A 25,735-nucleotide genomic window follows, 5' to 3' on the forward strand; every position below is an offset into this window, starting at 1 on the left:
ATATGTCGGGAGCCCATTTGTCGAAAGTCCATTTGTCGGGAGCCTATATGTCGCGAGTCAACATGACGGGAGCCGATTTGATGTGATCCAAAATGTTGTGGTCCTTTTGACGGGGCTATTTTGACTGCGTAGTTTTGTCGGGGCCGTATTGACGGTGTACCGAAAAGATTATGTTTAACGCCAGTGCACTCTGAGTCCATTAGGCGGACTTGGGAACATCTAAATAAAGACTTACAGGTCAATGAGTTGAAAAAGAATTAGTTTTCAACTGGATTTCTTGACTAACATATAAATCAGTTAATAACTAAAAACAAAAGTAATAGTCATATAATGTATAATCTGTTAAGTATAAATTTATTTGAAGTCTTTTTTATGGTAACTAAATTAAGGAGATTATAAAATGTAATTTCTTTGTAAAAGGAGTTTTGAAAACAAGTAAAGGTTTAAAATATTATGCTGACAGACAGTAGTAATTGACTTCCTTTAGAAATGCTAATTTACAATTAAAAGGTGATAGTGGTGATTAAAAAAATATTCTTCAAAGTCAAGACAGTGTTCTCTTTGATTTTTCCAATGACTTAATTTACACGGTTTGTGAGGAGCCCATGTACATCTTTAAGAAGCGCTTCTACTCTCTGACGCTGGAAAAAAAAAAAAAAAAACTATTTCAATTTCATGCTTTCTTTGTGCTTGCAGTTGAGTTGGTAATATAAAAGCTGTAGGTAAAAATACAAATTTGAAGCAAAAATTCACTCCACATACATGTGTTATATGATTTTTAAAAGGGAAATGAATTTCAACCAAAAACTTTACATTCTTACACTAAATTTATCTAGTAAATCTCCTTTCTCTTTTATCTCTGCATGTGGGGGTACCAAGGCTTGCAGTCGTACAGCTTTTAGGGCTACAGGTTGACAAGCAATCAGATGGGAGATTTCTTGGGCCTGAAAAAATAAAATACATTTCTTTCATTGTCTTTGCTTTTTATAATCTTTTTTTTAATCATTGTATCACTGCGTATCTCCCTAAAAAAACCATAAGAGCAGTGGTTCTTAACGTGGGTTTGATTGAGCCCCACTGGTTTGGGGAATCAATCTCATGGATTTGGTGGGTGTCTTGACCTCCATCAAATCCATGAGATTGATTCGTATGATTCGTGATAGGATTTTGTCAGTGCAGACGATAAAACCATTAGGAGGTCGGTTAAGCTCATGGTTGCTGAACCGTAAATGTCCCGAGTTCGAACACCCAGGTAGATGAGGCTCGATAGCTGGGGACAGCCACTCATCTAGGAGAGACAATTCAAAAATCAAACAATAAAGCTCATGGTTGCTAAAAATCAAACAACTGCTGCCTTGTAGTTTGTTCTTGGTTGGACAAAGACTATGGAAGCAAAAAAAAGAAAAGAAAAGCAGGCTGAAATCGGAGGCAACAGCCTATATGACGTACAACAAACTGACACGTATTACTTAAATGTGTTGAAGGGAATCTCTTCCACCACTAAAATTAAGAACGAAGAAAAAGATAGAACTATAAAGAAAAATTTGGTGAATATGCATATAAAACTGGTGAGGTTTGGTATATCCAAAAAGTTAAAACCACTAACATTGAGCTTCCTTATTTTTGATAGGAAGTAAATAATCTCTAAACTTGTACAGTGGCTCTAGATGTCATTTCATCATATTTATTTTATTGATTTTTACTTTTTCGTATATTCGAAGTATAGAAAAAAGTCTTGTAATCGTGCTTAAAAAAAATCGAGATTTTTGCAAATCTCACCGTTTTCCACCTCCCTGAGTCGGGAGAAAAAAAAAGTTTTGCAATCTAGCCCGTATGTTTGTGTGTGTGTGTGTGTGTGTGTAAACACGATAACTTGAGTACCGTTACAGCTAGGTTAATTAAATTTCACATATAAGTAGTATATCAAATGTGTACTTCTTTATCAACTTTTCAGCGATTTCCAATAACCGGAAGTGGAACTTTTTCTACTTTCAATTTTTCAAAAGACTATAATAACTTGAGTACTATTTCAGATAGATAAATGAAATTTCACATGTAAGTAAAAATCTAATTCTCTGCCTTCTGTCAATTTCTGAGTATTTTCCGTTGACCGGAAGTAGTAATTTTCGCTATTTCTAATTTCTCAAAAAAAAAAAAAAAAAAAACTGCATTTAAATGTACAAAGTACTAATAATATTCCGCACTATTATACACATTTTGTTTTGCGCTAACTTGGTGTGTAATTCTTTTTCTACGAGATTCTATTCTATTTATTAAAGTTTATGTAATTAGAAATGGATTAAAAATCATGTCTATATCCCGAGTTGCTACCCCCTGTTTTATATAAGAATATTCGAGAAAGTTTAGGGGAGATCTCTCCCGGTTTATTATTCTAGAAACTAGACTCATTCATTCAAGTTTAATCTTTCAACATAATGAAATACAGGATGATTCAATATTTCAATAATTTTTGTTCAATGTTTTTATAAAAATATTTACCAGAATTTAAGGCTTAATGAAAAGTATTTAATTCATAATTTGTCATATTTTTCTAATTTGTGTAACTTACTTTGGTTGGTCTAGTTCCCTTATATAATAACTTTTTAAATGATCTATAATGATCGCTTGCAGCCCACAAAATACGCCAATTCCAAAAGTAAAAACAAATATTTACCCTGTTAGCTTGATAGCGCAATCTCATGACCCGTAATCTATTTCTTGCTTCTGCTGCTCTAATGAACAGAGTAAAACAAAGTTCTAAGCTCACATAAAATAAAGGGGAGCTCGAAACAATATTTTGTTATATCTGTATGTATGTATGTATGTATGTATGTATGTATGTATGTATGTATGTATGTATGTATGTATGTATGTATGTATATATATATATATAGCAAAGATATATATATATATATATATATATATATATACATATATATATATACATATATATATATACATATACATATATATATATATATATATATATATATATATATATATATATATATATATATATATATATATATATATATATATAAAGATAGATGGATAACTTAATCATAGCTTAATGCAACAAATGCCTGTCAGCCACTTGCCCGAAATGAAATAATATAGTAAATTACATTATTACCTCATTGCTTAACTTAAACACTTTATCTAAATAAGGTGCATTAAAACTAAGTGTGCCGGCAGATAAAGCTAAGTTAAGAGAAAATTAAATAAAAGTAACTAAAAAATTGAACAAAAACATAATTTAGTTCAAACTAGAGCACGTGTTGCTTCAAACTTGGAAAGAAATTCAAGGAAACGCTTTATGATAACATTCAGTTGTTACCAATGGGGTATTTAAAGCCGCTTGACCTAATTTTCAATCCCCACCTATCACAAGCATATTGCATTTGAAAACCCCAGACTTTCAGTATACGTTAATCACTCCCAGCATGGGTGAGATCGAACACTCCTCGGCAAGCAACCAGGTGTGAGGGTTGTTTCTATGTGCTATTGGGAGCCACAGGTTACAAGACAGCATGGGATCATGGTGCAACCTCTGCTTCAAGTTTAGTTATTGAATGTAGCAGCCCAATGTTTCCTTTGTGTATAAAACTGTTTAAAACATATGTAGATGCCATAGTGCTCTTAGGTCACCTAACCGATGCGGTACTGGCTGATGCACCTAGTGCAGCCCTTAGGGAACTCGGGATTAGAAATCCCCTTTAATTGGATAAAAGGTGTAGTAATGCATAATGACTAACTGCCCACAGCAGACCCACATGCTTTTATTTTTAAAACATATAAAGTTCAGCAAGTTTAGTTACATTCAATTAAGTTAAAGGATAAAGAGTAGTAATAAGTGTAGTACAGCTAAGGTAAGTAAATGCAAGTATCAGAAATAGTTTAAAATTAACAGCATAGCGAGTATGTGAATGAAATAAAGCTCCTCTGAATATCTCATCTACACTGGGGTGGCATTTTAGTACTGGGAAGGATTAATGGCATTGCTATAAATTTCATGTATAAATATATATGCATATTATATACATTATCATAGACACAGAGGTATAGCGAGGGGGGGGGGGGCGGGGGGCGGTGCGGACCGCACCGTTGACACCATTTAGGGGGTGACACCAAGGCAAAAAATAGCAAAACATATAGAGAAAAATGATAATTCCACTTAATTAAGTGGTTAATTCGAGTGTTAAATAGTCTTTTAAGAGGTGCAAATCAAAAGTTTGGGGGAGGGGGGTGCAAATCAAAAATTGAAAGTTTGGGAAGGGTCGCTATGCCTCGGGGGGGGGGGGGGGGGGGTGACACCATTAAGTGCCGCACTGGGTGACACCCGACCTCGCTACGCCACTGCATAGACATAAACATATATGCACACAAATATATAAATGTGCTTTATATAGATTCTGTAGTACCTAAACATACACGATTTTTTTTTTATAGGAGCTGTCAAGCAAGCTAAAATTTGCCATGAAATACAAGATAAGAGTAACTGCATTAGCGGGTTTTATAGTTAGAGGAAAAATCACCCTGACAAAGTTGCAACTGATTGTGCATCAGAGCTATTTAATGACTCTTACCAAACACATTTCCAAAACATTTTGAAATAGAAAAAAAAAACCTCATTGAACGGGTTTATTTTAACCACTTGTATGGAAAAATGGGCGGAGTGAGGAAAGTATGGCGAAAAAAAGCTGAGATGAACAAAGAGAAAAGCAGTGATGAAAATTATGCGAAAGTAACGAAATATTATATAGTAATATTTAGGTTCAATTATTTCTGGTGAAGTTTCATTTCCGTTAAGTTTAGAGATACAGTTTAGCATTAGGAGTGTAACAAGTAAGTGATTTAAAGAGATTGAAAGAGCTTAGCTTGAACAATGAGTAAGTTTAAACGATGTGAAGCTCCTCCCCTTATCTCTTTCACCCTACACCTCCACCAGCATCTTCCGCAAGCTAAAAGCTAATTTTCAAGGTAGATACACGTTTCAAAACTAGTTTATTTCCTTGCATTATCATATATTATGTTATTAAAAAATATCTGTCAAATATAAATACACTTTTCTTATAAAAAACACCAAAAAATAAATAAATGGGGCAACATTTTCGGAATGGAAAGGATTAATAGCATTTCAATTAATTTCAATGAAGAAAACTGCTTCAACATAATATAATATGAGCTATTTGAGGTACGAGTAATGTTACAGAATGATGCAATTTGTTTCTCGAGGGGACACTGTACTGTATTAAGAAAAATTAGATTTATTTTGCAGCAATCGAAAATTGAATTTTTCATTTTTTTACGTTTTTTTTTCTCCATTTAAAAAAAAAATGCCTATTGTCCGAAAGGCTTTGCTGCTTATATACATGCATATATATATATATATATATATATATATATATATATACACACACACACACAAAGTGTTGGCATTAAATATATTAAAAATTAATCATGACTTACTTTAGTTGTCCAATAAGTTTAGCATGCTTTTCTTTTTCTTCTGCTTCTTTTTCATTCAATGGTATATTTTTACTGTGGAAAAAAAAAATCCGGTCTGCTCTTTCAACTAGGCTGACATGTAGATTTGTAAATTTCCAATGTTATTTCACCCCAATCCACTTCGGTGGACTTTGTATTTCATGTTACCAACCCCCACCCCCTGCTAACTTTTTGTCGAATGGCTTCCATCTATATATAAAATTCTCTTCTGGGAGACGCTAGAAAACAAGCTGTAAGCGCGCTCCCTACCACCCCCACCCCTACATGATCTGGTGAGCTGTTGTTCACGCTAAATGTTTACAAGCAGAGCCGGGTTTAGTGACGACTATTAGGGGCAGATAATTTAGTTTGAAACGATTTTAAACGTATGGGGGGAGGGGGGTTATCGTACTTAACGAGCTACTTATAGTGTTTTAAAGAAATATTTTCAGTGGCAGCGTTGGTATTGTCGAATTCACAAATTATGAATTACTGAAAAGTAGAAAAAACAACAACTAAATAGCGGCGTATGATATGCCGCGGGTCGGCTCGTTTATATTAATCCACCCAGTGGCACAGGATCGTCTCATGGGTTGGGGGGGGGGGGGGTGGGGGGGTGGGTTTCACATTTTTTCCATCATTATATATAAATATATATATATATATATATATATATATATATATATATATATATATATATATATATATATATATATATATATAGCTGTATGTCATTGTAAAATAAATTGAAAGAAGTACTGTGATTAAATAAGAAAACATACAATGTAGGCCGACAAAAAATAATTATCACTCTAACCGCGAACAAACAAAAAATGTACACACAATACAACCAAAAACAATGAACGCAACACAATATGTTTTGTAATCGTTTAAAAAAACAATTTGACATATTGATTCCTAGAATATTAATTAAGACAAGCGAACTAGGGGAAATAATCACTTTCTTAATATAAATATGTATATCGTAGTGAATTTGTTAAGAATGGGTCAATTGTGCTTAGTAGTGCATAAGGAAATTTCGTATCTTATCAATTTTTGTTGATATAGCATGAAGATTAAATGAACTATTAGACCAAGCTAGATCTTTAATTAGAATATCTTAGTGTTAGTTAGGACCAAGTCAATTTTCTTTTTTGAAAATCTAATTTAATTATGTGTATTTGATGATATTTTTACGTTATTTGCATGTTTGAAGTATTATAGTGAAAAACCTTATTGATATTGTTTTTAATTTGTATCATTGTGAAGGGACAGTAGCGTACGCAGGGGGGGAGCAGGGGGAGCGGCCGCTCCCCCTCTGGCCATTTTCAGCAAAGTGGCGCCTTTTTGGAAACTTTTTAAACTCAAAGTTTTAAACAATGATATTTGTTAAAAATATTTTTGGTCGGCACATCTATGTAAATCACAAGATTTCTTTTCATGCAGCAATTAAGCATTATTGTACTAGTCTAGTAGTGTCTACGTTTACAACACGTATTAACAGCTGCATCAGTTTGCCATTCTAAAAATAACCATTACGATGCATTGCAATGTTTAAAAAACCTCTACGGGTAGTACCACTTGGCAAGAGGGGTGTTAAGTTTAAGGCAACTGTATAATGTATTTGCTTACGAATAATTGAATTAGAAAATGTTATACATAAAACTTCACACATAATTACTTTATATATACAGTTTGAATCGTGTGATTAATTTAAAAACAAGTTAATTAAAGGATATTTTTGAAAACTTTCTTCGGCAATATTGTTCTAAATTATGGCAGAAATCGATTGGTACATGTTTCAAGTCGCTAAGTGGTCTGGTTGCCGAGATATGGGCCAAAAACTGCTTTTTTTTCGAGGTTTTTTTTGGATTTTTCGGGAAATCCATGAAAGAAACCCGGAATTTTTATGGCCTATGTTCATCCTCGTAACTTGCTTAACATAATTGCTTTTGGAACTAGTCATCGATATTGCTTCGTTGAGGAGAAGATACGACTTAAAGCTGCGGACACACATCCATCCATCCATCCATTCATTCATACATTCATACATCCAGAAATGACGGGTTAATAAACGCAATTCTCCAGAATGGAAATTGCGCTAAAAAATTACAATACAGAAATAAATACAACTGATGTGGCACCTCTATTTAAATTTATTGATGAGCAAACTGCGTAGTGGTGGGGAAATTTTGACAAGGTCAACAACGTCAACACTATGAAGTAGTAGTATTCTTACAGTTTGGGCGATAGTGATTACGATTACAAATTATATGAAACAGTTACAACCTCCCTCCCCCATGGACCCCTCTGTAAAAAAAAATATTGTCATAATACCACTGCTACTTATTTAAATCTATTTGTGTAATATATATTTGTGTAATATATATTTGTGTAATATATATGTATGTTTAGAACAGTCATCTAAAAACTGACTCTATGTTCACTCTAAGTTGGTTATCTCCCCCCCCCCCCCCCCCCACACACACACCTCACCACCACAATTGTGTAGAGCGACATTAATGTCACACCTAGGTATACACTGGGTTGGATAATTGACCTAAAGTGACCGGACAGTGGCGAATGAAGTTGAACCCCCCCCCCAACCCACCCCGAACTGATCTGTTAAGTACATGTAGAAAAACGCGTAGTGATGTACCAAAGTACCATGCCGCCAAAAAAATTAGCTTTTTAAACGTAAAACTCTGTGAATATTGTTTTTGCAATTACCAGTAAACAGGTGTGTGATCAATTCAGTATTTCTAACCCATAGCTATCACTATGTTAAAAAATGATCTTTAAAGAACACAAAGAAGCAGTAGTTAATTAAAATAATATGATCTGAACTAAAAGACGGATATTTAGTTAAATGTAGGCTTTTATTCCGAATGTTTTCTATTATATCGAAAAGCGTGTTTTTATACCAACTCTGATTTAAAAAAAACTTTCATTATGCTGTATTACTTTAGCATTTATGATGACGATATATTAAATTATGATTAAAGACAAAAACATTTTGTAAACACGAATAGTGTTAAACAATGTAATTATATTCTAAAGTAATTATTTATTTGTTTTGACATTTATAATTAAATGTGTAGATATATACATATTTATATTAAGAGAGTGATTATTTCCCCTATTTCACTTGTCTTAAATAATTTCCCAGGAATTATTATGTAAGAAATTTGTTTACAAGAATTACAAAACAGATTGTGTTACGTTCATTGTTTTTGGTTGTAGTGGGTGTAGATTTTTGTTGTTGTTTTTGTTCTAAATTGATACAATTTTTGTTTTGTCGGCCTACTTTGTGTTTTTTTTTCTTTTTACTTCAGTTGCTACTTATAATTTATTTTACATCATAGCGAAGTAATGACATACAACTAGTAATTATATATATATATATATATATATATATATATATATATATATATATATATATATATATATATATATATATATATATATATATATAATACACGTATATATATATAATACACGTATATAGATCGCGTTAAAAAATCGGCGCCTTTTTTTGCTCTTTTTGCTCCCCCTACAACGAAAACCTGGATACGCCTCTGTGAAGGGAGCTGGGGAATTTTAGGAGATTGTGTTAAGTTTTTATATAGAATTATTAAGGTAGGTTAGCACAAAACCAAGGGAAATTTTCACAGGTAAGCGTTAGGATTCGTACCGAGAGCAGGGTGTAATCCGAGACGCTCGCGGGTGGGGTATATAAACCGGCGGGCTAGCCTTAGGGGGGATGGAGAAACGACGTCTCTAGCCACTAATTTATTAGTCTTGTTAGATGCGCGCTACACAGACAATTCCCGGTCAAGGGGTCGTCCATAAATGGCGTCAAAAAATTTAATTGTAAATGTCTAAACAGATCAATAATTACTTTCGTATGTAATACTTTCGTATGTAATATAATAGCGTAACACTATTCGTATTCACAAAAATATTATTATGTTGTCTACAATCAGAATTGGGTGACGGAGTGGTCTAGCGGTAGAGAGCTGGACTGCTAACCCGTAAGTCACGAGTTCTGTTCAAGTCAGTAGACCGTCCCTGATGGGTACCTAACTCACGTTAGGGAAAGTAAAGGCGGCTGGGCATAGTGCTGACCAGTGGCGGAACTAGAAAAAAAGGGCCACCCCGCAAAGAATTTTTTTGGGCCCCATATATATGTATATATATGTATATATATATATATATATATATATATATATATATATATATATATATATATATATATATATATATATATATATATATATATATATATATATATATATATATATATATATATACGAAAATACCAACACAGAATACTCATTTCGGGCTTGTTCGAAATTTTAAAAAAAGATCACTAAAATACTTAGTAATACTTAATAAGTAATACAAGTTACAACAGGTCATTTGTGTGATTGCTATTAGTCTGTTTTGAAAATATCTGTTATAACATATCTACTTAGATGCCGTCATGATTAGGTCGGTCGAAATAATATAAAGCATGAAAGCTGTGTATGTGTAATGGTTTCTCGCCTTATGTTTATTTTTATGTTTTTTCCTTATAATATTATTAGTTTTAAATGCGTTTCCTTTTTATGCTTTGTTATTCTTTATTATGTATTTTTTTAAAAAATAATAATTAAGAGAAGTAATTGCTTTTTAATTTGTTTAGTGCAAATTTATTAAAAGGCGCTTAAGAGCACACATATTTGACTAGTTAAAAAAGGGAAATAAGTCATGGAAGTGGTTTGAACAATTGCGTATCTTTCACGCGATGGGTTTATTTTCAAAAGAATTTTGCCGACAACAGCGTGTGTTTGATTGTAGGAAAAAGAGGACTTGAGATGGTGTCTATAGAATAAAGAAAATCCAACCGCAGCTGCAGTATTCTTTTTACAAAACAACCATGAAGTAAAAAATGAAAGAAGATTATTTTTTTTTAACTGTAAAAAAATTGACTATGGTCGGCTGCGGGCCCCTAAACGTCCCGGGCCCCCCCGCAATGCGGGGTCTGGCGGCACTGTAGTTCCGCCCCTGGTGCTGACCATAGTATCGCTTCATATGCCGAGGTCACAGAAACTTCACTTGCTATATAGACCGTCAGGTTTGAAAAGGAACTTTACTTTACTTACAATGAGAATTAAATATATTGTCATCATAAATGCTCAAATATTACAGGATAATGAAAGTTTTTGAAATCAAAGTTAATATAAAATCAAGCTTTTCAATAATTTAGAAAAACTAAATCTAATAATTGGAACATTCTGAATAATAGCTAAAATATAGGTCATACAGATCATTCATTTTTTATTAGCTACTGTTTTTTGTGTTCTTAAAAGATCATTTTTAAACATAATAATAAGGTATGGGTTAGATCACTGTATTGATCACACACCTCTACTGGTAATTGTAAAAACAATATTTTCATAGTTTTAACTGTTTCATAACGTCAGTTTTTTAGATGACCGTTCTAAACATACATATACAATTATACATGCATACTGATTCAGGACTAGATTTAAATAAGTAACAGTGGTATTATGACAGTAAACATTTTTTTTACAGAGGGGTCCATGGGGGAGGTTGTAACCCCCCTACCTTCGTCACTGAATCCACATAGAAAAAGCATTTCGGGGCCTAATTATGTTACTAATTCAATTAGTTACTAATTCAATTAATTACTAGAAATTACTGCTTTTGTATTAACTTATTACATTTGGTGTCACCCCCCACAGGTTGATGGATATATCAGTTATTACAATTCTCAATAAAAACTTTTTTCCTCAGGCAAATATTATAACGTTTATTTGGTGTCACCCCCGCCCCATGATAGCTTTAAATTGTGCACACATTTAATACAGCTTTAATATTAAATGTGTGTAATATTTAAAGCTATCAGGGGGGGGGGGCTTGACAGCTTTAAATTGTTCACATTCAATACTAACGATGTTTATATATAATCAATTATTAATACAGCTGGATGTGGCATTGTTTTCTCTATCGTTAGCAGGTTTACGCCATGGTGTCATCCCCTCAAACTCACCCCTACCCTCTTTTGTCGGGATTTGTCAACTTTGCTCTTAAAAGACTATTTAATACTAATCATCTCATTTAACTGGAATGATCTTTTATATATATATATATATATATATATATATATATATATATATATATATATATATATATATATATATATATATATATATATATATATATATATTGCTAGTTTTTGCCTTGGTGTCACCCCTCTAAATGGTGTCACTCTGTGCAGTCTTTGACACTTATTATAAGTAGAATAATACTGCGTCTTCACACAGAAAATAATTTTAAAACTTCTATTTTCCTGAAAAAAATATAAACGGTTGATATCTTCATTCCATTTTGGTTCACACATGAAAAATTTCATATATTTTTACGGATGTCATAAATTGATGACCCTTTATTTAAAAAACGATGCCTGTAGTAGTCTACTTAACTTTTTCAGCCAAAAAAATTTAAAATTTATCATTTTCTTTTCTGTAGTTCAACAATTCAAAAATGTAGATAATTAAATATTCAACGTCTTTCATATTCAAGCAAACATGAAAGACGTTGAATATTTAATTATATATAAGCAGTATCAACCTTTTAATCTTAAAACATTTGTTTTAGGGTTTCTGCCTCTTATTTTAAAATAGCTAAGGGACTAAACACACCACTCACTGTAAAACTTGCTTTCTCTATATTTTTAAACTTGGTTTTAATTAATTTAACATTTAAAAGAGTAACACTACATACGTATTAAGCTTTTGTTTTCTTTCAAGAAGCCTTTTTTTAGAAATGGCTTGAGCATCCATGACTTCTTTGGGAGGTTCTTGGTACTAAAATTGTTATTATTTATTTATATCAGTATGCATACATTTAATAGAGATGAATTTGTTTTGGACATAGACTACCACATCAGCTGACCTGTGTTTGTTGCTCACCTTAACAAAACAAATTATATTACTAGATCGACATCAAGTGACATGTGGTACCTAAGCACTTTACACATTATTCAATCTACATGTCTCAACACAACTTCATAAAAACAGATAGCTTAAATTAGGTAAGAGCTTGAATAATTTAACTGTTCCTAAAAATTAATTTGTATAAATTGAACTATTATAATAATCGCTACTTACAGCCATGTAACGACTCTTTAACTGAGGTGGCAATTTTTGCAGCTCTTCTAATGGAAGCTGTTTACGCAGAGGTTGTCGCTTATTCTTAAAGTCAGTAAAAATTTAATACAAATCAGCAATAATTTTAAGTGAATTGTGAACAACAAAAAAAAAAACCTGTAAAAATCAACAATACAAACAAGGTGGTATTATTTAAAACTGAATTATTGTATATTCTATTAAAAAACTTAAAACAGCTTAAAATTTAAAAGTTACTAGTTCAATTAATTACAAAATTATCACTGCTTTTGTAGGAATTTATTACATCTAGATTCTAGATAAACCATCTATAATATCACGCTAGTGGTAGTGTGTCAGTCAGTTATTGCTACAGATTTTGGAAGTCTCTCTCTCTCTGGGTGCAGACGCCCGGGTAAACGTGTTGTAAGGCGGCGGTTTAGATGACGACGTGGGTCTGGGGGAGGAGAGATGTCTGGGCGAACGTTTGTGACAGCATTAGGCAATTTTTTTTACCTTAGTTTCATTTTCATGAATATCCATATTTGCACCAAAGTGCTACCGACACCTGCGCGCACCGCGGTGCGCTGAAGGAATATCCGCCCCAATGCGGGGACCCCCATCCGCGCGAAGCGCGGTAAACTCTGAGGTAATATCCATATCCACACCGTAGCGGGGCACGGGTATAAGCGTTTGTGATTAGATTTTGTTCTGTTCCCAAGCTATTCAATAACAGTTTAGAAGCCACTCCTAAATATCCCCTATGTATACTTTTATCTTTCGGTTTGCTTTGCTTTGCGTTTTCTCTTGTGTTTGTGTTTTCTTTTGTGTTTGTGTTTAGTTATGTTCTGTTCCATAGTTGTTACATTTAAAAAGATTCCTTGTGGCGGAGCACGGGTATGCAGCTAGTACAGGGGTCGGCAACCTGCGGCTCGCGAGCCGCATGAGGCTCTTTTGATGTCAAGATGCGGCTCTTCAGTTCAGTGCACAAATAGAAATAACGAGCCAACCCGCGGCATATCATATGCCGCTATTTAGTTGCTTTATTTTCTACTTTTCAGTAATTCATAATTTGTGAATTCGACAGTACCAATGCTGCCACTGAAAATATTTGCTTTAAAACACTATCAGCAGGTCGTTAAGAACGATACTACCCCCAACCCCTACCCCCCCAACCCCTACCCTACACCCCCCCCCAGTGTTTCTTCCAGATATTTTTCTCCGGGGGGCGGTTGAAATTTTCGGGGGGGGGGGGGGCGGTAGACTTTCTTCGGGGGGGCGGACACTGTTAAAAGTATATTTTCTATATAAATTTCATTTCGTTCGGGGGGGGGGGGGGGGGGGGCGGTAAAAAAATTTCGGGGGGGGACGACCAAAGTCGCCGAAGAGATGCCTGAAAGAAACTCTGCCCCCCCCCCCCGTGAAAGCAGCCTCATCTTCGTTACCTCCCCTAAGTTTAAAATCGTTTCAAACTAAATTATCTGCCCCTAATAGCCGTAACTAAACCGGCTCAACGAATGTAAACATTTAGCGTGAACCACAGCTCACCAGACCATGTAGGGGTGGGGTGGTAGGGAGCGCGCTTACAGCTTGTTTTCTAGCGTCTCCAAGAAGAGAATTATATATATATATATATATATATATATATATATATATATATATATATATATATATAATTTTATTTTCAAAACTCATAAAATATTGTTGTGCAACACTACTTAATGAACGATATGATAATAAATATAAGCAATAAACACTCGCTCTTCTATTAGAGTATTTAGTTACTCCCCATTTCAATGTACTTCCTATTAACTTGTCCATCCCGAATTGAAACATTCAACTTCATGGTGGATATCACAAATAAACTAAATGAGCTAAATGTAAAACTGCAAGGAAAGGAAAACCTAGGCTATGCCTTGCTGAAAGAAGTGGATTGTTTCGAGAAAAAAAAATCTTTTTTTTTGGTTGAAAACACTGAGAGCGATAAATTATTTAATTTCAATAAATATGAACAAAATATTATGATGAAACAAATGCTACCATTAACATAAATCAATTCAGCATTGCTATAAACAGAATGAAGAAAGGATTCGCTGAGAGATTTGAGCATTTCAAAACAAGTTCTTTGACGTTCATAGTTAATTCTCTCAACACAAAAACAAATGCGAGCAACATTGAGCCATTTAGAATTGGTGCTGGCTCGCTTTAAATGCAATTGCTGGATTTGAAAACCAAACATTTGTGGAGTGGTAAGTTCACGGAAATCAAGACTAATTAGAAGAGTAGGAGGTCCAGAGAAACATGCACGTTTTGCTGCACAAGTGAACAGCTCTACAAGAAATGTCGCGAGTTGAGGCACTATTATGTGACGCATGGAATAGTCTTCCAGGATGCTAAAGTGAGGTGAAGAAGTTGGCATTTGGAGTGCAGACGGTCTTCGGGTCAACATATTCGTGCGATGAAGCATTTTCTTGCATGAATATAATAAAAAGTAAGGAAGTCAATCAGTGTTTCTTCCAGGCATTTCTTCGAGGAGTCTACCGCACCCCCCCCCCTACCTGAACAAAAACAAGTTTATTTAGAAATATATACTTTTAACAGTGTCCGCCAGCCCCCTCCCCCCGAAATTTTCAAGTGCCCCCCTCCCCCCGGAGCAAAAAGTCTGGAAGAAACACCGCAGCCAACTAACAAATAAAACTCTGGAGGCGTGCTTGAAACTGAAAACAAGTTATGAGCCAGGTTTAAACAAACTTTCAAAAGGCTTGCAAGACAAAACTATTGTAAATATTATAAAAAAAATATAGTTATGTAATTTGATTACTGATTTTATTATTCTAGAAGAGCTAGTTAAAATACGTTAATATGTTTTGTGGGAAACATGTGTATGGTTTTATATGAATAAATATTATTTCATTTTTAAAGCTAATTATTTTCAATGTGTATATATATTACGGTCAAAGCCCGAAGTCGGTCAATGCGCGCATTGGCCAATATTGCCTCTCATTAACCGGTCAAAGTCCGAAACTTAACTTGATTTCGGCGTTTGGCCGATCAGTCCACGGACTGGCCATGGTGGACCGGCCAAAGTCCTAATTAGAAGATCATGAGCCGATTTAGGGTTTTTTCATACCGTAAAGTAAGTAAAGTTTCCCTTTCAAACCTGACGGTCTATGGGGCAAGTGAAGTAGAGTTCACTTGTTTCTGTGACCTCGGCATATGAAGAGATAGTGTGGTCAGCACTATGCTCAGCCGCCTTTACTTTCCCTAACGTGAGTTAGGTACCCATCAGAGTTGGGTGGACTCAGGGACGGTCTACTGACTTAAACCCGGATTCGAACTCGAGACTTACGGGTTAGCAGTCCAGCTCTCTACCGCTAGACCATACCGTAAGGATCACGAAATTTTGATTATTAATTAAAGTAAATGACAGAAACATTCAAAGTATTTTACTGTACTATAGTCTCAATCAATATTATCACTTGTTACACCAAGTTGAACTTTTATGGCATTCAGAATTACATAGTAGCTTGTTATTTTTACACTTGCAGCGATATACAGATGCGATGGTTTAGAGATGCGAACATTACCTCCCACTTCAGCTTGTTTAAAATTTTTATCTGATTTTTTTTTAGCGTCTTGGCACCTTGAGTTTGCAAGCTAGTATGAGATGCTGACCTGTTGTCCATGATTTCTTGTTTAATGTGACATAATCTGCAAGTAATGTTCCCTCCGTAACCTTCGTCTGCTTCATATTCCATGGACAACGTTGGCACAGGATCTACAAGAATGGGCTGCACTACAATATTTTTCACAAACTACACATAATCTATTGGCCATATTATTGTCACGCAACTGGTCTGGACGTTCCGCTACGGCAGTATATGTGTTAGCTGAGGATGTCGTTGCATTTATGACAACCTCCATTTCTTGTTCAATGTTCTTCCTCAGTAACTAAATTATCGAGAGCCACTCTTGTTAGATTTGAAGTGCTAAGTCCCACTTTTATTTTGCATCCAAACATTGATTCGTATGGTGATTTGTGGTTTACTTTATGAAAAGAAAGGTTTTTCATAAATTGAATGAATTTCAGACTCTCGGCCCAATGAGCTGATTCATTTGTCTGCATCCATGTCACCATCATGTTTTGAACATCTTGGTTGGCACGTTCTACTGAACCTTGGCTTTGGCTATGCTTTGGATTTCCGTGAACTAGTTTAAGTTCAGGCCACATGTTATTTAGTTCAGAAATAACTTTATTCACAAATTCTCTTCCATTAGGATTTGGATTATTTATTTTGGCAGCCATCTGGTATGTCCGTCACTTGGTCTGACGGCCCTTTTGGTCCGTGTCGCATTGCTTAAAGAATGCTATACAAAGAACAGCCAATCAATACGTTACTCACAATGAAACCTCACCCAGAATAATGACAACGCGATCACAACTTAGTCTAGATAGAACATCCCGGCCAGTGCGCGCATTAGCTGGCCAATGTATGAAATACTTCGTCAATTTTAAACTCTTCGGACTTTGGCCATCACGCCCCGGCCAGTGCGGACATTGTAGGAAGTACTCTGTCAAGTTAAAGGTCTTCGGACTTTGGCCAGTACGTGCCGGCCAGTGCGCGCATTGGCCGGCCAATGTACGAAATACGCTCTCAGTACTAAGCTCTTCATGCTTTGGCCAAGAGGGCCAGCCAATCCTGGCTTTGGCCGCACTTCGGGCTTTGAGCGTAACATATATATATATATATATATATATATATATATATATATATATCCATATATATATATATATATATATATATATATATATATATATATATATATATATATATATATATATATATATGGGACGGAGTGGTCTAGCAGTAGAGAGCTGGATTGCTAACCCGTAAGTCTCAAGTTCGAATCCAGGTTCAAGTCAGTAGACCTTCCCTGAGTCCACCCAACTCTGATGGGTCCCTAACTCACGTTAGGGAAAGTAAAGGCGGCCGGGCATTGTGCTGACCACACTATCTCTTCATGTGCCGAGGTCACAGAAACAAGTGAACTCTACTTCACTTGCCCCATAGAGTGTCAGGTTTAAAAGGGAAACTTTACTTTTATATATATATACATTGAAAATAAATAGCTATATATATATATATATATATATATATATATATATATATATATATATATATATATTCCTAATTAAATATCATAATATTGAAATAAAAATGTTAGTGGCTCTTTAAAAACTGGGAAATTTTGTAAATTGTTACATTTGGCTCTTCCGTCTCAAAAGATTGCCGACCCCTGAACTAGTATCATATGTAACTAGATCTAGAATCTAGATCTAGCAACATTGATTTTAAAAAATGACTTAAGTTTATTTGTAGCAAGCTAGATCTATATGAAATAGTCTAGAATCTAGATCTACTAAAATACTAGATCTATCTATACACTAGATCTAATCTATATATTATATCTAGTATAGTATCTATATATATAATTCTCTTCTTGGAGACCATAGAAAACACCATGCTGTAAGCGCACTCCCTACCACCCCCACCCGTACATGGTCTGGTGAGCTGTGGTTCACGCTAACAGTTTACAATCGTAGAGCCAGGTTTAGTGACGGCTATAAAGAGCAGATAATGTCGTTTGAAACGATTTTAAACTTAGGGGAGGTAACTAAGAGGAGTTTGCTTTCACGAAAGGGGGGGGGGGGAGGGGTTGAGGAAATGAGGAGGTATCGTCCTTAACAAGCTACTGATAGTAGTGTTTTGAAGCAAATATTTTCAGTGGCAGCATTGTAATGTCGAATTCACAAATCATGAATTACTGAAAAGTAGAAAATAAAACAACTAAATAGCGGCGTATGATACGCCGCGGGTCGGCTCGTATACTATATAGCCTAGGCCTAATATAATTATAGAATCTAGATCTAGATCTATCTAAAAAAAACTACCTCAATGTCCTCAACCTGAGATACTCCCTATGTTGTATGTAAGCTTAATAAATGCTGCTTTTTTTAAAGATGGGTTCTAGACCTAGATCTAGTAAGTAACTAAGTGTTGGCCTAAAGTAGTAGACAAGTAAGATAGAGCTCTATTAGTACTAGAGCTCTATCTTACTTAGGTCTACTACTTAGGGCTTAGGCCTACTGTAATAGTCTAGAGCCTCTAGACTATTACAAAATAAAAAAATTAGTTTGAAGATTTCTAAAAGTCAAAAGTCTTTTAGAAAAGTAAACTAGTCTAGATCTATTTTCTAGATCTAGATCTAGCTCTAGATCTCTAGATGTAGAATTTGTAGAAATCTAGATCCAGATCTAGAGACTAGATCAGTCTATTCTATTATACTATAAAATCATAAAAGAAGACCTGTCCAGACTTACCTCTGACATGTTTATAACTTTTAGATACAGGGCTTAGCTCAAGATATAGAATCTAGAAGTGATTTAACTCTTTACCTTATCTCAGTGGTAAGTTGTAAAACTGAATGGTTTTGTCATTTTTATAAAACTTGTTACCATGGAGATTTGCACAACAAAATCTGGCCAGTTAAAACAATCCATGCTATTTTTTTTTTTGCCAAATTAAATAATAGACCTAGTAGGCCTAGCTAAATGCTGTCAGCTATACTATATGTGCTCACAATATTAATAACATTTACTTTTTGTCATGCCATGTGACATGTACCACTTAGGTGTAATAAGCTAGTAGCTCCTTTCCTTAGAGCATTTAACCACAGTCCATTGACATAGATCTAAATTACTTCAATTAACAAATAAATAACTTATAGACCTATTGTGTACTCAAATCTAAGAGTTAGCAGTTTGATAATAATAATATTCTAGGCCCCCTTATAGGCCTAATAATAATAAATGAATAATAATAATTTCCTGTGTAATAAGGTTGATTAGGCTCATTAGATATTAGTAATGTTATATCTGTACTAGCTGCATACCCGTGCTCTACCACGGTAAATCTTTTTAAATGTACCAACTTGGGAACATAACAAAACTAAACACAAACACTAAAGAAAAAACAAACACAAACACACTGCAAACACAAATGCAAACGCAATAAACCCCAAACGAAAATGCAAACAAATAACATAAACACAACTTAAATGTAAACATAAACACAAATTGCTCAGTCTAGCCCGGGGCGCTAAATCGCACCCGGCCGGGTCGCCGGCATAACCGTCTAATACCCCAACTTATCCATAAAATAAACAAAAGGCAATATTTAAAATAGCCATGTTTTACCTACCACGGTGCATTTTATCAATTCATTCTAATTATAATATTCTAACAATAATGTCCTCATAATTCGCTTTGACATTTTTAAAAATTAGTAACGTGTGAGTTGAATTTCTTTTTAAATTACCTCCCCTGGCAAAATTATAGAAGATTTTAATTATTTAATTAATTCGTTTTTTTTGTCCGCCCCCCCCCCCCCCCCCCCCCGCCCCCCCCCCATTCAGATAGTTTATTGTCAAACTTTTGCATTCTAGATAGAAAACAAATTTAAGATGCTAATTAGCAATTTAGAAACATTTTTTTAATAATTTGTAATACGAATTGATTAAAACACTGTATGCTGTCCGAGTCCAGCCAAGATTTCAGAAAAAAATCAATGTTTTAAGAAAAATTCAATTTTTGAGAGGGTTGTAGGCTAAGGAGTGACATCATTTTAGGGGGGGGGGGGGGTGTCTGGTTATTTGTGACCATGTGTAACAGAGGAAAGGGGTGTGACTTCTTTTATGGATGACCCCTTCCCATTTGAGAACTTTCTAAGTATAGCCAAAAAGAAACAGATGATATGGGCATGTCACACAAGTTAATGACCTAACAAAAATAATCATGCATGCCAGAAAGAAGACGACAGAGATGGTAAAGATGACATTGGATGTAGGAAATCAAGGAATGACTGAATAGTCCATTTTAGAATGAAAGCAGCATAATACCAACAAAGAAGACAGAAAATTATGAAAAAATCAACTGGTGCCCCAATAACCCCCAAGAGTTAAGGGACAATTGATTGATATATTGATTAACTGAAATTTTATTTTAGCCTGGTACTTTAAATAAGCCTACACAAAGACTGCAAAACTAAAAGTAAAACAATTGTCTAACTTAGTAACAATATATACTAACAGTGGTACCTCGAGATACAAGTTTAGTTCCAAATGTAAAATTGCTAATATGTAAAAAAATTAATCTCAAAGCAGTTCTTTCCATTGACAAATTATGATATGCCATTAATCTGCTCTAGCCTTCCTCCAAACTGAAACCCAAGTTATTTTTGTCAAGTATTTTTAATAAATAGCAAATGGTGTATAAACATAAAGAAGGAGAATGTAAAGAAATAAACTGGTTTTAAAAAGTGTGTATTCTTTGTAAATCAGCTAACTTGAGCTTACTTAAGGTGCTGGTGGAGATGTAGCAGGGAGGAGCTTTACTTCATTCACCTACTCTATACTTTGATAATGCTAAACTCTTTTGGTCACTTTAATTCACTTAGGCGTTAAACTTTTAATGCTACACTTTATCCCTAAACTTAATGTAACTTAGCTAAAAATCACTGAACATAGCTGAATTTAAATACTACTTCATAATATATTATAACTTCCATTTAATTTAGTGACTGCTTTTCTCTATACTGGTCTTTGCTTTCTTTGCCACGCTTTACTCATTTTCATATGAAAGCCGTATAAAACAAAGTATGTTACAGTTACAGCTTTTAGATAACTGTTTTAATAAATTGTAATAGTTTAGACAAGATTTTAGAAATATATCGATGTTTTAAAAAAATTCAACTGCAATTTTGAGGGGGGTTGTAGGTTGAGGTGTGACGTCATTTTAGAGGGGGGGTCTGGCTTTTTGTGACGACGTGTGACGGAGGGGAGGGGGAGGTAAAAATCGTCAAAAAAAGCGTGACGTCATTTATGAATGACCCCCAAAGCAAAATAAATCACTCTTCTCAACAGCTCATATCTTGAAAAGCTATTAGCTCTGCGCACTTCTTCTTCTTCTGCGTTATTAATTGAAATTATTCAGAGGATTTAAACAACAAGTCCAGCTTCATGGATGAACTGGACTGATCTCCAGCTCTGCGGGTGCCCCATATAGTTTTTCCCGGGTTGCATAGGGCCAGTGTTTGGATCGCGCCTGGTTGTACAAGGGGCAGTCCTGAGAACATGCTATGCATTCTCCAGAGCCATGCCACAAGGGCAAGTTTTGCCAGGACAAACTTTTTGTTTTTATACCTGTGCTGTTTCAGTCTCTTGTGGCCTGCACTGAGTCTGAAGATAATGTTTTGTTCTTTCAGTGTTAATTTGTAAAATCATGTTGTCTTTTGTGTAATTTGGATGCATGCCAGACCAAATTTGAGATTGTTTTATTTTAATGATTCTTTTGAATGTAGTGAGATATCTGGTTGTTTTTCATTGCCCTAATTTTTGCTAGCTGGTCTGTGATCTCATTTCCTTGTATGCCTGGGATACACTGAAGCACAATCATGCTGAAGGTATTGTTTAGTCTTTCAAAGGCTGTCCTGAGTTTGTAATTCTGGAGTTTTTAGAGACTGCAGGACAGATTTTGCATCCATAAGAAAGACTATCTGACTATTTGGGGATTCAGGGTAATTTGACAGGTTTGCTGCATGTTCTAGTTTCTTTTTCTGTTCTAAAATTTGGCACTCATATGTCAAGGTATTACTGAATCAACAAATATAGGTCTAGTTTAAGTAATTTTACTTAGCAGTTGAGTTTGTTAAGCTTTTTTCCTTAAACTTAAGTGAAAAATTGATTAATTCCCTTTAGTTCTTACTAGATCTATATTATATATATAATATTCAGTGGTGTCGCTAGGTCGGGTGTCACCCGGTGCGGCACCTCATGGTGTCAGCCCCCCCCCCCCCACCAAATAAACAAAAGTATAGGCTATATATATATATATATATATATATATATATATATATATATATATATATATATATATATATATATATATATATATATATATATATATATATATGCAATAGATGTCACTTGCCAAATTTGTGAATTTGTGAACACAAATTAATTCACCTACTAATTCAAGTGGAAAACAGCAACGTTTTCATTGTAAATTACTAGATAAGTTGTCACCCGGTCATTGATTGATTAGTTTACTTTTCCTCTGTAAATGTTGCAGTTCATGTCACTTTCACCCCAAGGTGATAGTTTTAAAGTCTTCAATTAATGGTAACGATGTTTATCTTTAGATGGTTATTAATACAGCTGGTTGTAGCATTGTTTTCTCTATAATTTGCAGGTTTACGTCATGGTGTCATTCCTCCCCCCTCCCCTTTCCCCTCTTTGTCGACATCGTCAATTAGTGCTTAAAAGACTTTTTAAAATCTAATTAATTGTATTTTAACTGACAAAAGGCATTTTTCTTCTATATTTAATGGACATTTTTGTCTTGATGTCACCAGGTGCAATCTGCACCCCCAGCCCGCGCTCATGACGCCTCTGATAATATTATATAGGCCTCATATATATTTTATTACTAATATAGTTTGTAGCTTTAGGTTTATAAAATTTATATTATAAAAACTGGGGTTAAAGATCACAGGAGCAAGTTGACAAAAGTAACATACTACACAAGTTTGATAATTTTATTTAAATTCTAAACTATTTTTAAAAAAGATTAGCAAGAGTACAAGTAAAATGATAAATGAAACTTCTCACACTTTTTATTCTTCAAATGCTATTAAGTAAGTCAATTCAAATTTTCAGTGAATTTTAAATTGTTGCAATTGTGGAGAGAAAACATGTTTTATGAAAATGTATTAATCAAGCTTAGATTATTTAAAAAGAAAAAAAAATCTCAACTTGGTTATTTCCCTTGTTGTCCAACATTTCTGGCATAAAAAAACAAAATGGTTTGACCTGCAACCTGTTACTTTCATTTATTCTCCAGGGAGTAGAGGGGGCAGACGATGGGATTTAAGTATATATTTTCTAATTAAATTATAATACCTTTCATTTTACCCAGGAGAGATGCCCGAAAAAAATTAAATTGTCTTAGAATTAGACCTATATCATATACAGAAAATTTCAAGCTCAGTTGCTGAGTGACTTAAATAAAAATTTGCATTCTCTCTAGTTTTTAGATAATTTATTGTTGAATTGTAAGAAGAATAGCTACATCATTTTCCTTTAAAATAATCAAGTAGTGTGTCCATAATCTATATATCTACATGTTTATTTTCCTTTGATTACTCTTTCTATTATTTATCAAAGCTTATAGGCCTATAGATCTACTACTATATAACAATAGCAGACGCTCCAGGTCAACAGTCATGTTTGTTTTCAAAATATAAAAATATATAAACGCTGCTACAGTAAAAATGTTCTGGAGAAAAAAGTCTGGAAGAAACACTGTAGGGCATTCTAGGGACCTATTCTATTCTATAGTCTAGATTAGCTATGAGCTAGACTGATAGGCCCAATATTTTTAATCAGAACAAATTAATATTGCGATAATTAGTAGATTCTAGAAATCTAGACCTCAATAGTAGAGCTGCCTAAAATAGTAATATAATATAATATAATAAATATTCGCCTAAGTTAACGTAAGTAATAGGCCTTTATTATATTAATTATATTATATAGGCTATATAGGCCTGATATATTAATTAATATTAATAATAATTAGGCTAATAATAATAATTGGTAATCTATCGTTTTAGGTACGTAAAATCGGCCGAGGCTAGTAATGTGCGAGAAAGGTGGCTCATCAATATGGCTTTAATACAAGTATATTATTATATTTTTGTGTCAAATATAATAGATAATTGAATAATAAACCAAAAGCAATGTCTAAATTTATCAATAAAGGCCAGATATTGACTTTAAACAGACTTGTTTGCGAGCAAGATTTGCTAAATATTACTATATAAATAGAGGCCATCTGCAAATTAGAGTGGTTTCCCCTGAATCTCTCACTAAAATGTTACCAAAAAACTTAAACAAGATGGCTTCTAAAGTAAAATGAGCTTGGTTGCATCTGATGAAAACATAGCTAATCTTTATTTATTACTGAAAAGTTTTAATACAATTGTTTTAAAATAGGTAGGCCTACATGAATGAAGGGTTGAAACATTTCTGTAACTTTTACAACATAAATCTTTCTAAAAATGTGAAATAATTACAAAAAATTGATGAGTCACCCCTTTTTCGCCTCGGCCGATTTTACGTACCTAAAACGATAGATTACCTAATAGGCCTATAACAATAATTAATAGGCCCTTACGGTGCCCTAAGCCTATCTATCTACTAGTATCTAGAATCTAGATCTAGATTCTAGATCTTGAATCTAGATTCTAAGTCTAATAGTAATAATCTAGTAGTAATTACTAATAAATAGTCTATTCTTAGATTCTAGATCTAGACTAGATCTAGAATCTAGATCTAGTACTAGATCTAAATAAATTTAATTAAATAGAACTACTATTAAATCTAGACTATATCAATATTACTCGATCAACTTACTTTACATTATTTAGATCTAGATCTAGAATCTAGTATTTAGTCATATAGTCTAGACTAGTCTAGAGTCTAGCTGATAATTCAACACACTTGTAATGTTTGTTGCCATGGAAGTTGAGCAACAAAAGATTGCTAACCTGGCAAGCTTAAGACAAACCCAAGGGAAAGAACTGAAACAGCAGTAGCAAATTTAAGTGTACTACAAGGCCCTCTATACTTTGACTAGTCTGGTACTGGGGTCGGCAACCTCCCATGCGGCTCTTTTGATATCAGGATGCGGCTCGCCAATTCCATAATTATTATATTATTTTATTTTCATAACTCATAAAAATATTATACTGTAAAAAAACAAAACAACTTTAAACCAGTGGCGTAGCCAGGGAAGGACGGGTGGGGCGGCCGCCCTGGGGGCCGACCCTAAGGGGGCGCCAAAAGGGGGAGAAAAAATAAATTTAAAAGCTAATTAATTACTAATTATAAGCTGAAGTATTAAATTATATTCAGTCAAAGCTACGAAAATAAACGACTTCAGGGCTTTTCAC

At 34.1% G+C, this 25,735-nt stretch overlaps 1 protein-coding gene across 4 annotated transcripts; it reads right to left on the reverse strand.

Moving 5' to 3' along the window:
- Positions 1–332: 332 nt before the first annotated feature.
- LOC131957139 (protein LKAAEAR1) lies at positions 333–25,408 on the reverse strand. 4 transcript variants are annotated; one of them, XM_059321859.1, is made up of 7 exons: positions 25,331–25,408; positions 12,666–12,749; positions 12,280–12,362; positions 5,470–5,541; positions 2,675–2,732; positions 822–944; positions 333–641 (listed from the first exon to the last, which is right to left on the reverse strand). In XM_059321859.1, exons 2-7 carry the CDS (start codon positions 12,669–12,671, stop codon positions 579–581), a joined length of 405 nt encoding a protein of 134 aa, XP_059177842.1. In that variant the 5' UTR covers positions 12,672–12,749; positions 25,331–25,408; the 3' UTR covers positions 333–578. The 4 variants fall into 4 exon arrangements, with proteins under 4 accessions (XP_059177842.1, XP_059177841.1, XP_059177839.1 ...); XM_059321858.1 differs by having other exon boundaries at positions 25,197–25,338; XM_059321856.1 differs by lacking the exon at positions 25,331–25,408 and adding an exon at positions 19,045–19,203.
- Positions 25,409–25,735: the final 327 nt, after the last annotated feature.

This window comes from Physella acuta, unplaced genomic scaffold (assembly GCF_028476545.2).
Source record: "Physella acuta isolate Inbredline_101_S28 unplaced genomic scaffold, ASM2847654v3 ptg001213l, whole genome shotgun sequence".
In the NCBI taxonomy this organism is placed as follows: Eukaryota; Metazoa; Mollusca; class Gastropoda; family Physidae; genus Physella; species Physella acuta.

Excerpts from the sequence above, each read along its gene's own strand:
- LOC131957139 (XM_059321856.1), bottom strand. Across the intron at positions 12,363-12,665 it reads TAAAGAGTCGTTACATGGCT|TACCAAGAACCTCCCAAAGA; the intron begins GTAAGTAGCGAT and ends TAACAATTTTAG. Across the intron at positions 2,733-5,469 it reads AAACTTATTGGACAACTAAA|AGCAGCAGAAGCAAGAAATA; the intron begins GTAAGTCATGAT and ends TCTGTTCATTAG.